At 38.9% G+C, this 16,119-nt stretch overlaps 1 protein-coding gene across 1 annotated transcript; it reads right to left on the bottom strand.

The window, feature by feature from the left end:
* Positions 1-5,265: 5,265 nt before the first annotated feature.
* On the bottom strand, positions 5,266-8,529 carry TMEM18 (transmembrane protein 18). The gene is made up of 5 exons (XM_072332725.1): positions 8,353-8,529; positions 8,017-8,137; positions 6,906-6,960; positions 5,977-6,070; positions 5,266-5,898 (listed from the first exon to the last, which is right to left on the bottom strand). Exons 1-5 carry the CDS (start codon positions 8,398-8,400, stop codon positions 5,809-5,811), a joined length of 408 nt encoding a protein of 135 aa, XP_072188826.1. The 5' UTR covers positions 8,401-8,529; the 3' UTR covers positions 5,266-5,808.
* Between the last annotated feature and the right edge of the window lie 7,590 nt (positions 8,530-16,119).

The following is a 16,119-nucleotide window of genomic DNA, read 5'->3' as shown; positions in this document are numbered from 1 at the left end:
GTAGGTATGCTGATACAAGTAGCCCGTATTCTTCTCTTTCATATCAAACATATTTGTGGTCCTTTATTAGAGGTGCTCCCATTGAAGTCCTACCTGAACCCCCTGGATGCCCTGGGACCATCCCGCTCCCATGTCTTTAAATACATTAACTCACTAAAGAGAAAAAAGCTGCACTGCAATGCTGTGATTTACACACAAATGCTCTAGATGGACAGGTGAGCATTAAGAAAATGATGAGACACGATTAAGTCATGATTCAGTCATTTTGCCTCCGGACCTTTCCTCATGCTTTTGAAATTTAGGAACTGAGAATTGGCTTTGTAGACATCCTTTTCCATTTCACAATCCTAAATCTACGTCATCAGACCTTTTAACCAGCTTGGAGGGTTCTGTACACAGTTAAAACCATGTAAACAGAATTAATGTAAGGCCAAAATTAAATTACAGTAGATGTCAGAATATGTTAAAATGCCAAATCAGCCTATTTCCCAGTAATACTGCATGGAATAGAGCCCTCTAAAGACAGCAATGAAAACTGATTGCTTTATAGCTCATATATAATACCGCCAATTATCTACTTAATAATGTATATTATCTTTTTTGGATGAGTTAATATAGGTATAGTGTATAACACTTGGGTTAAATTTAAATGCAATGATGACTCTGTAAGAGTATCTCCTATGAGAACTGAGTTCATGATATTGAATGACAGTGGCAGGGCTGTTGTTAATTAGTATTGAATTAATATGTGTCTACCTAAGTAGACCTGACTGTGGACATACATAGTTCTGTTCTAGCACATAATCTGTTAGGTAAAGGCAATTAAAAAATGAAATTTACAAAATAAAACAAAAAACAGCTCCTCCCCCCCCCCCCCCCTTTTTTTTAACCCTGCCACAACAAACTTTTATCCAACATTTGCATTCAGTGTTTTCTGTTAAGTCTCCAATAAGACTTTTCTAAGAGAGCAGTCTTAATAAAGCTACAATCTTTCAGTTGATTTTGAGAAAATTTTAAAGCATTACAGTTTGGAATTGGTCAATATTGAAGGATATTAATGTGTACAAGAATTAAATAAGCAGTATGTTGAAAAAGTGCTTTAATCATAGAATCACAGAATCATAGAATGGCCTGGGTTGAAAAGGACCACACTGATCATCTGGTTTCAACCCCCCCTGCTATATGCAGGGTCACCAGCCACCAGACCAGGCTGCCCTGAGCCACATCCAGCCTGGCCTTGAATGCCTCCAGGGATGGGGCATCCACAACCTCCTTGGGCAACCTGTTCCAGTGCATCACCACCCTGTGTGTGAAAAACTTCCTCCTAATATCTAACCTAAACCTCCCCTCTCTCAGTTTAAGAACATTCCCCCTTGTCCTATCACCATCCACCTTATTCCCCTTCCTGTTTATATGCTCCCTTCAAGTACTGGAAGGCCGCATGAAGTCTCCCCAGAGCCTTCTCTTCTCAATGTTCAATATGAACGTTTATATGAGAATCACATAACATGACAGTTATCATAGTTTGGGGACATATAAATCCATGCAGCTACTTTTTGTTCAGATTTGTTTTGCCTGAAACAAATGGTAAGCAGAAAACTCAGCACACATTTTATTTACAAATTGATTTTTTTTTAAATATAAATTAGTCTTTGTCAATCAAAGGAATGTTCTGTGTCCTGACTTTTTTGTAATTACAGTAGAAGGATTAGACTAATTTAGGATTTAGGGCAATTAAAACAATAGATAAAATGGGATTGTTTTATTTGCATTGACCGAGTAATTTTGAAAGAAAAATAGACTGCAATTACTTGCAGCATCAATAATCTAAAATCTGACAAATTAGTCATTAAAACTATTTCTAATTCAATTTTACAGCTTTGAAGCGGGTCAAATGTATTTAAACACCCAAATACTCCGTTCCCTGGATTCTGCTAGGAAAAACAGCAAGTTTATTGGTGACCAAGTGACTATTTGGTACATCCATTCCCTGAGTTTTTGATACTTCTGTTGAGTACAAACTTCACACATCACCTGTTCTCAAAGGTGGCTATCAGAAATTGGTTCTTTCATCAATCTCCAAATCAAAGTGAAGACTATGATTGCAAAGTAGTGACTCCTGCAATACAGGAAATGACTCAGTGTCTTGTAGATCTCTCTCTATATGTGACTTCAGGGTGCATGACCCCAGGCCCTTAACAAAACCCAGGTCCTTGCTGGACTCGAAGGCACAAAAGGTATACAAGTCTTTTTTCCTTTTGTTTTTCATTCAGGACTTAAGAAGTGTGTTATAAATCACACTAGGAACTTACCTCTGTTGTTTTTTTTTCTCAGCTTCATTACATCTGTGAAACTACAGGAGAAAGGTTTCTTTAAATGAAGCAGTAAATGCAAATACAGGAAATGTAGAGATCTTCCTCTCACATCCTGTAAGTTATTTCCCGTTCATTATGCTTCTCTAGGCTTGCAGAAAAGCTGCCGCATAAGTACGGATACAATGCTGAGGAATGGGCCAGAGGACAGATTGCAGAACAGAGGCCCGTTTAAGTAATTCAGTTTTGAGTTACAAGACTCTCATTTCACAACCCTCATATTTTCAGAGTGCACGCAAATGTATGTTAATTTCAGGAAGGGGCTGAGGTAAATTCAAACTGAAAGTTTGAAAGGAGTGAGTGTAAGTGGAGCTCATGTGAGTTAAAAGGGTAACTAAACAAGAATGTCATGCAGAGAACACTGCACATACGACTTCTCATCAAACATCTGACCACTAAGAACTGTTTGCCACGCTATGTAGAAAGGCTGAAATGACTTCTGATATCGAGAACCTCATTTATGACTACAGTTGAGTATAAACACATATTTAACATCCTGACACAGTAATGGTGAGTTACATAAGGGTAATCACGAGGAAATGGAAGGCACATTAAGTTGCCAGTTAACAAATTAGAGCTTTTCAGTCAGCATTCCTGCATGCTCACACAAAAACATATTTGTTTCAGTTATGACACATTTTTACTTGAAGACCTCCATAGGTAAATGTAAGCGTGAGTGAGAAGGGATAACTGTTTCCGTGCCAAATTGTGAAGCTTTAAAACACCCACCAAAACACAGCCCTGACTCTGCTTCTCATCAATGCTACTAAAAAAGTACTTTTCACTTTATAAAACAAGAACAAATACTTGCAAGTGACTGAAGATCAAGGACAATCTGTGCTTTCAGAAGTTACAGTTACAGAAGTTACAAGCTTTCATAGTTATTCCAAAATGATGCAGAAGGTATTTATGAAGCCAATGTCAAAAACTTCCCCAGAACCGATTCTTTGGGGTTGACTGCTGCGTGTGAAACAGTGACACCTAGTGGTGAGCTTCGAGATCTGCAATGATCTCCCTCGAGATCTGCATTTTGTAGCAATTTAATTTGTCGCAATTTAATATTCGTAACGTAATTTACTTACAGTTTGGGTAGGCAAGGAAGGTTTAAAGTCAAATTGATAAGCGTGGTGAAATGTCTATTTTGAAATGTTCACTATTCGTGAATATCAGTACAATTTTGGAATGAGGCTCTGTTTATACTCTCACTCAGTGGTACTCCTAGAGGACTAAATTACACCTGCCACGCTGGTACTTCGAATTCTAAGTATTATCTGCCTGTGAGCTATTGCATTATGGCAGCCATATCAGAAATGAACAGATGATATTCAGCCACAATGGATTTCTACTTGCTAATTACAAATTAAGTCCCCGATGCTCAAACTGCAGGGCTCACTTTACCTGTGAAAGGACTCAGGTGCCATGAGATCTTATATTAAACAGCAACATTACTATTGTTAACACAACATGCAATTAAACACTGCCTGAAAGGTCAGTTACACTGAGGATAAGAGGGAAGAGAACTTCAGCAAGCAGATAGCAAAAGCTGCCAGTATCTGGTGGCATCTCACGTATAACAGGTTACACAAGCTTTAAATACATGACACTGAAACAAGAGAGCAACAGTGCTGCTGAAGAACAGTTCCCAGGAGGAAGGCCAACATGGTTGTGTGGTTAAGCTTAGGTCCAGGTATGAAAATTCTATACTGTGCCCCATCAAAGTGTAAGAATAAAATTAACCTTTCCAAATCAGGCAAGAACTACACCTGTCCATATAAAAATCGAACAAGCTTGTTCTTTGGTTTTGAAAGCAGGTGCCATATCCTGTCTTATATTCATTTAGATGGATTCTCTTCACTCTTTCAAAGTAGTGGTGGCTTTTTAGTTTGCCCATATAAAAATACCCAAGTAGTCTGAAATGCCTGATGGAAAGCTATGCCAAGTTACTGTGAGAGCCCTTTGTTTTCTGGCTCAAAGCTTGTTTCCTGAAGCATTTCTTGTGATAAGACTCTCACTGATTTATAGAGGAGGCAAGTGACAGGTGCTACCATGTGACAACCAAGATCACTTTGTGGGCATTTGAAAGCACCTTCCTTCAGAACTGTTTGCCTCCAGAAGAGATTGCTCAGAAGTGTTTACAGGTGGAAGATCTGGCCTGTGCCTAAACAGCTCCAGCTTCATGTGGGAAAATTGGGGAATAATGCCATCATGTCCTGTGTAAAACAGGATGCAGATGAGCATCCCTACTCCCTCTTATCTGCTGGCAAGGCCTGGAAGATGGGAACAAAGGAGTTTCTGCTCAGGTCCCAGAGCCAGAAGTTTCCACTCCAAGGAGAGCTGACTCAACTACTTTGAATTTGAGCTGCCACTCCAAAGCGAGCTGACTCGATCACTCTGGACTTATAAGTTGGTACTACCACTGGAAACTGCTGCCATGGTTACTGTCATCATCAATGGAACAACGCCTGATGACCCACCACTACTGAAGATCAATGACTGAACTACAAACCTCGCTGGATCCATGGTGATGACTATCTCCCTCTTGCTTCCTACAAAGACTCCTTGCTTCTATTTCCTATCTTTACTATCGCCTGCCTTCCCTTTCCCATCACCCTACATGGTAACCATGTCTGTCCTCCCTCATCTCCCCGATTAAGAGTTGTAATAAACTGGTCAGACCAACATTAGAACTGTTGTTTCTTAAACTCACACTGGGTATACATACATCAAAGAACCTCCCCACCTTCCTATATCCCTCTTGCTCCTATATTGGAGCGAGACAATATAACGGCATTAAAACCATTACTTGAAGTATTCACACAAATAAAATAAAAATCACTGATTTGGTAAAATCTTGCATGAGACACAAAGATTAAAAAAAAAATCTCAACTTAATATATCATAGATATTTTTATTTATAAAATGCTACCGTATCAGAACTATCCACTGACACACAATGCATAAAGGAAGTATGAAACGTGATTTATAAAGAAGTGAAATGCTTCACAGAAGCATGGATTCCTGAGGTATTCTGAATTCTTCCATTTACTTGAATTCACAACATAGCTCCCATTGGCGTAAATTAACAGAAGACTGGATATTTGATAAATACAATTCAACACAGTTTTCACGGGGAGTAAAAAAATAAGATATAGGCAAATGGAAACTGGAAGGTTCTTTCTCAGTGCTATTAACAGACTTGGTCATGGTGTAAAATTAGCCTGTATCAAAGGATACAAAGACTTGGTGAACCCAGTTTTCTCAGTTTCATGAAGATCAGATGTACTATGGGCACTTCCTTTCTTCACTGTCCATAACCACAAGTTGTAAAGTCACAGATATCAGCCAAAAAAATTGTTCCTTCTGGATAAACATATAGAAGGACCGATTATCTGGACAAGTGTTATGAAAATTGTAAACGAAAAAGTATTAGATACTTTCACTTCTTTTTATCCTTTTCTGCTTTAATTCTCTGCTGTAGTGTCTTCAGTTCAGTCATTACATTTAAAGTTCTGTAAACCCAGTTGACCTGAAAAACAGGTAAATCATTACATTTAAATCCGTCCATACACATTTAATTACCAACTTAGGAAGTATAAATACGCACCACAATTATGACAGTATTCACCAGTAGAGGTGCTGAGAACACAAGTGAAATAAACATTCCTCTTGAATCAAAGTATTGGTATTTAGAAAACAGCCTGAAAGAAGAAAAATAAAGAAATCTTTACTCAGCATGAATCACAGAACATTATACCTTCAAGAATAACTATTCAATGTGGATATTGTACAGACGATCCTACTTTTTGGGATCCCCAAATGTACATGAGCACTATACTGTATGAAGCTTGAAGAAAGAGACTATAAGGTTTCCTTAAGGCTCAAGACCCCATACAACAACCACAGATAAAATAACATACTGTGACAGATATATTTGTGCCTCAGAAATCATGCTTATCCTGAAGTCTTTTAAACTACCTTTTAGATATTCGTTTTGGCTATTCATATTAGAAGAGGTAACCAAGTGGTTACTAAACATAGTAAGGGTGTAATTTAGGAAAGCCAAGCACTGATTCACAGTACTTCTGTAGTTAAACTTAATTGCTAACCATGTAATATTCAGTTACATTGGGAAAATGTAATTTCAGTTCTTATAAAAATAAGCCACTGCTTTAAGTCCCATACACAGGTTTAGTAAAAGGGCAAATTTTAATGACTTTTATATAAATAAATAAGTACATAATATAGCACCAGTGTTTTTGAGAAGTAGTTCTTAACTTCAGCTTATTAAACTGTAACAGCTGCCAAAAACAAAACAACCTACCACCACCCACCCACCCACGAAAAAACCCCAAAGATCACATCCTGTCTGCTCCTTTACCTGTACTACTCTGGCTTTCTCAAAAGCTTTGTATCCATGCAACAGACTCCCTGCTATCCCATTCTAATGCTAAGTTGCTTTCTTTTAGGTTAAAGGCTTTTTGGGGAACGATATGAGAAAAACACACTTTTAAATGTGAAATTGAAAACACTTACCTCCAGTTCATGGCTGCTAATTCATTTATATATTCAGCACAGTACACTAAACACACTGCACAAAAAGAAACACCAAAGTATTAGATTCAGTGTCTCTTTGAAAACAATCTGCCATCAGTTCTGCCTTGTGTATGAGATATATATATATATATCATACACTACAATTTGATGTGTAGAAGATAAAACTACTTTCACTATTTAACTGAACAAAAGCAGATCTGAATTAACATCCCATATAGTTACTAACAAGTAGTAAGAGAGAGAAAAAAATAATACATTACAGACCAAAAAACCAAAAACAACATAAAATCTTAGTTAATTGAGCACACAAGAGCTCAGAAAATAAATTATCAATTAAAAAAATAATAATAATTCCCACAATCTTTGCTGTGACTGCTTTTAAGCTGCACCTGTAAAAAGAAATGTCAAAGCTTCCCTGTAACTGGTATGGAATTCAGATACCAAAGTATCACAGCGATACCTGAAAGAGATCATGATACCTGAAAGATCATGATACTCATGAAAGAGATCAGAGATACCTGAAAGAACCTGAAGAGATCATCAAGTCCAACCCCTCCCTGCTAAAGCAGGTACCCTACAGTAGGTCACACAGCTGTCCAGATGGGTCTTGAATATCTCCATAGAAGGAGACACTGCAGCCTCACTGGGCAATCTGTTCCACTGCCCTGTCACTCTTACCATAAAACAAGCAGGAAAATGCTTCTGTTTTTCAATTTCTTGTCCGCTCTAGTGTAAAAAAGTTTCCTGGGCTGCTGTGTAACGCACAGCACTAACCATGCATGTGCCACATCTATACTTCACCTATCCCTCCTATCACTACAAATAAAGTTTCAAGTCTCTGCTTCATACAGTCTTGTAAATTAAGTATTTATAGCTTAGAGCTGCTCTGAAACAGTTAAAATACATAACATACAGACAGCCACGTGGCCACAAGAGAAATACTTTCTACTCACTTTATCAGTTGCAAAGATCATTACAAAACTCTTTGCTCAACGAGAAAACTATCCCTAACATACTGTAAATGCAAACAACGCTGATGACATTTATCTCCCAAAGACGAAGTTCACGGGAGCACGGATGCACTACTCACCCATGCACAGAAAGTGCCCTATTTGCACCCGGTAGTGTTGGAAAGAGAAGCAGGTCAGGAAGAAACACAGGACGTGGAAACCCGCCAGCCCCAGCAGCCAGGGCTCGGCCCAGTCCGTCCTCTGTGGAGAAAGAGAAAGGAGATACAGCAACCACGGGAGACGCGTCCCCAGTCGTGACGAGCGGCCTGCCGCCTTCCGCACCGCAACCAAACCCTGTGCTGTCACGGAGCGCGCTCACCTGCGCGACCGAGCACCCAGCCTTCCCAAACAGAAAGAAAGGCTCCCGCTACACACAGGGGTCGGTGCCTTCTCCCCTCCCGCGGAAGGTTCCTCACCGCTAGGATGGTGGACAGCCCCGGCGGACCCTGCAGCGGCTGCTCCATGGCGACGGCGGCACTCCGCCTCAGCACGGCCGAAGCCTCGCGAGAAGACGTGCAAATAGCTATTGAGACCGTCCTCTCGCGAGAACCGGCACGGTTGAATCCCTGCCCCGCGGCGCCGGCATGGGGCTGGAAAATGGCCGCTTCACCTTTAAGCGTGAGGGGTAGAAAGGTGGCTGCTCTGAGCTGAGTTAGTCTGTCTGACAGGCAGCCTGCATCAGGCGCTGCCTCTTCTGGTTCTGTGTGTGAGGTGGTAGTTCTCAGAAATAGTGCTTCAGGAAACAGGCAGAAGCTCTGGTGATTAGTGTTTCAGTCTGAAGTAAATGCTTCTAATGCTATTCTCACTTCATCTACTGCGTACCCAAATGCAGGCTGATGCTGTGAACTAGTTTCTTTTTACTATGACACATCAGCAATGCAGTGTCAAGATGTTTCTTCCTTTTGCTTTACGTTTTTGGTATTCTTTTTTTCAACAGTATTTGGAAGCAAATCAAGGGATTGACTTGTGCCACTGTAAAATTAGGTGGGGTAGTACAAAAGCTATCATTTCTACTAGTGTTTTCCTTCAAATTTTAAAACAGTGAAAAAAAAAAATCCCATATTTTAGATAGGGAAGCAGTGCCAGAAGAATTGACTTGTCATTTGATAAGTCTTATGATTAGTGTAATGCATTAATACATTTGGGATTTTTTGGCAAATAAGGGTTCAGCTTTTGATTGCTCGGTAATTGACTAGAGTAACCATCTGCCAAGAGCTGATGGTTCATTTCATTTCAGTGAATGAAGCTGCTTTATGAGCAAAATATGCTGGCTGGTGGTGCTGGTGTCTGTGCTACAAAGTGAGTGGATGGACAGTCAATAGCTTATTGGGCTACAATGCACTGTGTTAAAAAAAATATATAGCTTTTACTGTAATCCAAAGTAGAAACAGTGTAAGTTGGTTTTGTGTTTTCTTTTTAATAGTAAAATAGATTTTAATAGTAAAATAGGAATTCCTTCTGCAATGAAGCCAGTAATGCTTTTCGTCACAAGGTGGTAGCAGATGTGTAAGTATTACCAGCGCTTTGATGTGGTGTAGGTTAAGTCTCATACATTTTCAGTGGAGAATGAAATGTGAAATATGAAATCAACATACTTAAGAACTAATAAATTCACAATGCTATTTTGTAAGTAAGCACCCATTTGTTTACCCCTCTGCAGCATTTTGCAGAGCCACAATGCTATGTTTATATCCTAATTTATTTATTTATTTTTTAAAGTACTGTAGAAATAAATATACAGTGCAATGGTAATATATAAATATGTCTGGTCTTTTCATTATAAGTAGTTTGATCAAGTGGTGTCTAAAACTCAACCTCTTCTAACCATGCTACCATATTATGCAAGCAGATTGGATAAAAAAATCCTCCCCAAAGTGGGTTGATTAAAGCATTTTTTTGCCCTTTTAACAAATGAAAATCATCCTTTTGTTTTCTATAGGAAGGGATCTAAAATCACACATTTATCTTAACTTTATCTTATCTTAACTTAATCACACATTTATGTATAAGGTGAAGAAAAACAAAGTGTTGGAAAAAAAAAAAGGTAAGGAAACCCAACTTTAAGCGCTCAACCATAGGTATTTGCTAGCAGATTCTATAGCACTCTGTAAACACTCGTTAAACACTACTTGGATATGTCTTTTTATGCTTGCTGATCAGAAGCTTCAAAGGAATGGAAAAGAGATTTGTTTCACAAATTCTTTACTAATATAGGAAATGTTTCTTTTTCTTTTTCTTTTTTTTTTTATTTATTTATTTATTTATTTATTTAATGAGTCTTAGAATTAGTGGACAGTTAGATGTTTGTTCATTTGTAGTTTCTACCTTAAGAAAATGAAGCGCCTTTCATCATAAGATCCATATTTTAAGATATCTTTGACAAATGGAATATCAATTTCTGATGTGCTTGTATTGAGTAAGCCACATCCTACACCCTTTTTGCTTTAGCTTTTCATAAATTAAACATTCCGTGTTTGTAGGATATGTTCCATTGTGAATTGGATTTCATTTAGGAGTACAGGAGTTGTATTGAGCTGTCTAAACATTTCAAGCTGTTGTTTGTGAAATAATTTACAACACTCTCAATTTACACAGGCAGATTGATGGGGAAGAGTTGTTAGGAACTTACTTGTCTTTAATGATCAGTTAAAAGAATACAAAATGCGAAATATAGCTTATAAGTGTCTTAGTGTGATGAGGTAAGTCAGTGTGCATACTCAGATGTCCTGATCAGAAGTTACACATTAGGAGAACTGAACACAGTCTAAACTTATTCTACTATTATTTTCCATCTGGTGTCTCGGGGTCTTGCTGGAGTTGAAGTGCACATTTTTCTCTGTGCATCACTGATTCTGATCTCCAAGGAGAGATCTCCAAATACACAATCAGGAATTGTTGCTATATGCTGCTTTCAAGAACATCTGAGTTGTTGACTGCACTGTGCAGACCCATTGTCATGTTTCTGTTAGGTTTTCCAGTTATTTTTCATCCCTGTTTGGTTTGTCACGTGGAGGGATAGTAACAGAGCTTGACTGCAGCAGAGCATGGGAGCTGTGGTGGTGAATGTCTTGTGCTTGGTTCACCCACTGCTCACTTCTCCTGTAGAGAAAAAACTTTCCTCCGTGTTTCTCCCAAGGGGAGGACAGTCTGCTTTGCTGCTGTCTGGCTTAAGGCATCCCACATTCTGGTAGATACAGCTGCTTTGTCTGCAGTTAGAAGTTAAGCATGGCTTGGCTTGAACTGCCTCTGCTGGAGCACCACAGCTTGCGTCCAGACAACAATTACTGTCTCATTTTATCCCTAGACAAGATCAACATATCTGAGAAAGACATATTCAATAGTGACCCCCTTCCATGTTTCTTGGGGGTCAAAACTTAGGCAGAGTGGGGGCTCCTTAGATGTTTGGCCCTTTGATTTTCTCCATGCTTTTTCCACCCCTTTCTGGGTTCCCCACTTCATTTCTCTTCCTTTGACTCAGCTGTCTGTGACCCTATGCATGTGAGCAGAGCTGTGGTTCTCCAAGGGACACAAATGAGAGCTATCTCAGGGGGCAAAACAAAGAATTAGTAGATATATTCTGTGCCTCTTTTAGGGAAGAAAAAAGCTGTCAGAAGACAATGGCAAGCAAGTGAATGATGCAGCACCTCAGCAGACTCTCAGTCAAAGTGGAGACAGGAGGTACACGCAGGTAGAGGCCAGTGACATGTATACTTAATTTCTCTGCTTTGCAAAGATCTCACTGCAGTTTTGTTGTGGGGCCAGTGACTGCTCATTGCTGGCTGTCTCCAAATGTCTTGTTGACTGCTGCACCTGCACAGACTGCACTGGGCAGTCTTTTCAGAGCTTTGAGGCTAGTATAAAAATAGACTGAGCCTAGAAGTCTGGATTATCATCTTATCATCATTGCTGTGGACCCTTCCAAGCTATCATTTTATCTGCCCTGAGTATTTTCCTTATTTTCACGATTGTGCTCCAAAGCTGGCTCAAATTCTCAGTACAACTGTAGTGAACCTTGGTCTCTTATTCATTCTAATACACGTTTCCCTAAAATGCTTTACCATCCATCCCATTCTGTCATCAAATACATGATTTTGAAAGCTTCCATTATGTTTGCATCTGCTGTAATTCTACTTTATATATATATATATATATATATATATATATATACAGTATCTGTTTTCATTAGTTATGATGTATTTGGAAATCAGTAATAATAATAGTTTTTTCAAGATTTCTTTTGAAATAATTTTTTTAATTGCCTGTAGATTGTTTTGGGATATTTCACTTGTACATTTCAGTTTTAGACAATGGATGCTACTTTATCAAACCTTGAGAAAGGGTATTGGGATGGATGGCCTCTAGAGGTCTGATGTACATTATAAAAGAATTATAATTTTCCAGAGATACAAACTGGGACTAAGTGGCTGCAAGGCAGCACTGCTCAGTACAATCTGGATGTCCTGTTGGACAAAAAGCTGAACTTAAGCCATCGGTGTGCCCTGGCAGTAAGTAATGCTGAAAGTCTCTTGGGCTGTATTAACAGTATGCCAAGGAGAGTAAGGGATTCAGCATTCATGAAGCAACTTCTGCCTCTAGCTTTATGTACTGCAGATACCAGGAAGATAATGATAAACTAGAAGTAGTGCAGTAGTGCAACAGAGAGCAATCAAAATGTTCTGGGAGTTGTAGCATTTGTCCTTGGTGGGAGACTGAGAGAAGTAGACTAGTTTGGCTTAGAGAAGATACGTAATAGCAGGCTACCAACACCTATGAGGAAATTACCAAACGAGGTGAATCCAGGCTCCCTTAGTGTATTGGTAGGAAGAGGAGATGCAGTAGGCAGAAAATAAAACTAGAAGTTTGGCTGGATGTAAGAAGAAACCTTTTCTCCTTGGGGGCAATCAAGCAATGAAATAGGTTGTCCAGAGTAGTTGTAGGGCATCCATTCCTTGTGATTTTTCAGAATCCAGCAGGATAAAACTCTGAGCAACCTGACCTTGCCTCCTAGTGGACCTTGGATGGAATGAACTTCTAAGGTCCCTCTCAACCTGAATTATTCTGACTGCATGATTCTGTATTTGTATTTCTGTAGTTGTGTACACTAAGCAATATTGCATTAGCCTGAAAGTTAAATTGATGTTTTGTATGTTTTTGTTTTGTTTTCTTTTAAGAGTCTTAGTCTCTTAACTTCATCTCTTTCATCTACTTTCTGTCAGGGCTTTTTTTCTCAGTACAGAATAGCTTCAGGCTTCAACTTTTCTTCCTCTACTATTCCCAAACCTTACAGACAGTCTGAAATGCAAATATATTTCTGTTCTCTACCTACCAACATGACTGCCTATTAAATTATTCTGCTAATCCCACAAAAGATCTCCTAAGGATTCTTTCTAAGCCCTACTATGTTCTGGAAAAATAACCAGATTTTACTTCTTTTGGATCTTTGTCGAGCGTAGAAGAGGCCAAAGTAATTGCAAGCAAAAAAGAAGCAACAGACCTAACAATATTATATCCTGCTTTTAATTATGCACTCAAAATTCACTATGACTTCCTCTGAAGCTTTCTTCTCTCAGAATTATTGCTGTATTGATTGATTGTATGGTTTTTGTTTGCTTGTTTGTTTGTTTTTTAGCTCAGAAGCACCACAGTGTGTCATTCCACAGGATGGGCTGAAAATTAAATACTTTTACATTTCCTTTGATGTATGACTATAGTGTGTGTAGCACATAATTCACTGCATTCAAGTGACAATGAAGCTATTGTTATAAAAGGGCAAGAAGGCATAGAGAGATTTAGTATGTGTAGGGCAACCATTGTGATTTTGTCTGGATTTCTGGAGCTTACTGTTAACGCTGAACTTTTTGTTTAAGGTCATGAGTGTTTGGCACATCCTGGCCTCTTGTTTCTATATGGAGGATGGAGCAGAAGGAACAGGATCTTCAACTGAGAGATGTTTCCTTAGACATATACTTGTTCTGAGGGATCTTATCCTCTTCATCTAAGGAACTCAGCACTCTCTATAAAATCTATTTCACAGCTTGTGCTTCTTCATGGTCATCATTTTTCTTTAAAGAATCAGGAGAGGAGAGTGAAAAAACTCAGTAGTGTTCAGCAACAGAGAAGTCAGGCAGAGCTAGAAAGCTGATATCTTCACCTTTTGATCCTGGAGCTATGCATGGTTATCACTTTCTGCTATTTGTTGCCTATCCTCAGCAGTTCATAATTCTGATGGTGCTGTTGGGCCAAGTGGCTCAGGCCAACTGTTCAAATTAGTTAAGTTTTGAAATCAGGATATAGAAATCAATTTAGGCACATTATAAGTACTTATACAGGACACTTGCAAATATGTCAATAATTGTAGAACTATGAATATTGGTACATTTATCATACATCAATACCGTGTTAGTACCTATTGGCCTGCTCTTACTTTCTGTGTGTTAAAAGCATGTAAGCGGAAAGTAATCATGTATTGCATGTGTGGGAGCTCCACTGTATTTTGTATCAGGAGGGCTGAGCAGAGTTCAGGTAAATCCTCCTTTAATTTTTTTATTACAATTGTAGAACTTGAGGTTCTACAGATTCATGGGTCATTCTACAGTGCTATTCCTCCACAGCTACAGATGTGTTTCTATGCTTAACTGATCTTTTCATCAGTGGCTAGAGGAGTTGCTGTGCTAATGATGCTTTGACTTGTTGACTCTTCACAGGCAATGTAATACTATGTGTATATTAATTCAAAGTTATCTCCCGTGATAGCACACCAGTTATGTGCTTGAAAGTCCAGTGTTGGGAAGATAGTGGCAAAGATTTTAGACACTGTTCTGAACATGAGTTTTGTAAGACATTTGTGTGTCAGGAATTTCAGTGAAATTGTTAAAAGTTTGAGCTATGAGAATAAACCAGTTGTGCTGATACGTACATTCCTATCAGATGTCCTGCACAGAGTTCCTACAGCAGAGTAAAGGAAAGCTGCACTTCAGTCTTTGGGAGTGTCTGTAGTGGGGACAAACATTCAGTTTCCTCATCCTTGTACATGGAAAATAAAATTTTTTGAAAAATAAGGTCTGACTTTATCAAGCTGCAGCCTGCTGTCTCTATTTTGGGGCTCCCCAGTCAGAAGGAAGATACTAGCTTCCTGGACCAAGTCAGTGGATGATCTCTGCTATGAGTAGGAGTCTGAAACCCAAGATACACAAGGAGAATTTGAGACAGCAAAGTTTGTTCAGAGTTAGGAGAGAAAACAAAGATAATGTTACACTGTTGTTAACTTAGTTCATCAGGTGTGATTTCTCCTTTGAAAACCTTCATGTCCTTCCTACTGATGGAAATACTTTTCAGGGTTATTTAAAGTATTACCTTCCCACAGACTTAAGCAAGGCTGTGGAACCCCAAATCCTTCTTGAAGACAGGAAGATTATATATGTTTCTATACCTTACTGGATCTTTCTGTGACCAAATATCAGCTCTTGTTCTGATGAAATGGAGGAAGAAATATGTATCTGCTCAGGAATTATATCCCACTCCTCTGTCCTGGAAAAGTATTTCACAGCTGGAGATCCACTCCATTGGCTCACTTCTCTTATTTCCACTTCCAGTGTCCAGTCCTTCCATTCCCTGTTAATATCATTACCTCCCATGCAGTGTCTTTTGATGGTGACCCCGCACATAGCAGTGAGTTGAAACTAGATGATCATTGTGGTCTTTTTCAACACAGGCCATTCTATGATTTTATGATTCTATGATTGTGTGGTGGCATCCTGGAAAATGAAAAGTGGGAAAGAAAAAAATACAGCAGAGGAAAGACAATGATGAAATGTAACTACTGGAGCACCACTGAACATCTGTTCCTGAGCCTGTATTATCAGTTAAAGGATAATACTTAGCTGCGTACTTGACCTCGACCTCACCACCCCCTTCAGTATCTGCAAGAAAACCTGCAATGTTTATATTTTGCAGTCTTCATTGCAGCATGTTTTCATTCTGTTTTGTCTGGAGTGAAGTTAAATTTTACATAATAGCACTGCCTCTGCATGGTTTCAGAATATACTTTACTAATGCATTGCTGGATGTTGCATTTACATGGGTAACACTCAGTAATTCAAGGGTAGGGAGAGAAACTTATTCATGGCTGTCCAAATGAAAAAAGTCAAATATATGGTCCTATGAAAATATCTAGTCTGTCTTCC

The sequence above is a fragment of the Excalfactoria chinensis genome, chromosome 3 (genome assembly GCF_039878825.1).
Source record: "Excalfactoria chinensis isolate bCotChi1 chromosome 3, bCotChi1.hap2, whole genome shotgun sequence".
Lineage (NCBI taxonomy): Eukaryota > Metazoa > Chordata > Aves > Galliformes > Phasianidae > Excalfactoria > Excalfactoria chinensis.
The sequence above is the reverse complement of the archived record's forward strand: the minus strand, read 5'-3'. Positions and strand labels throughout refer to the sequence as shown.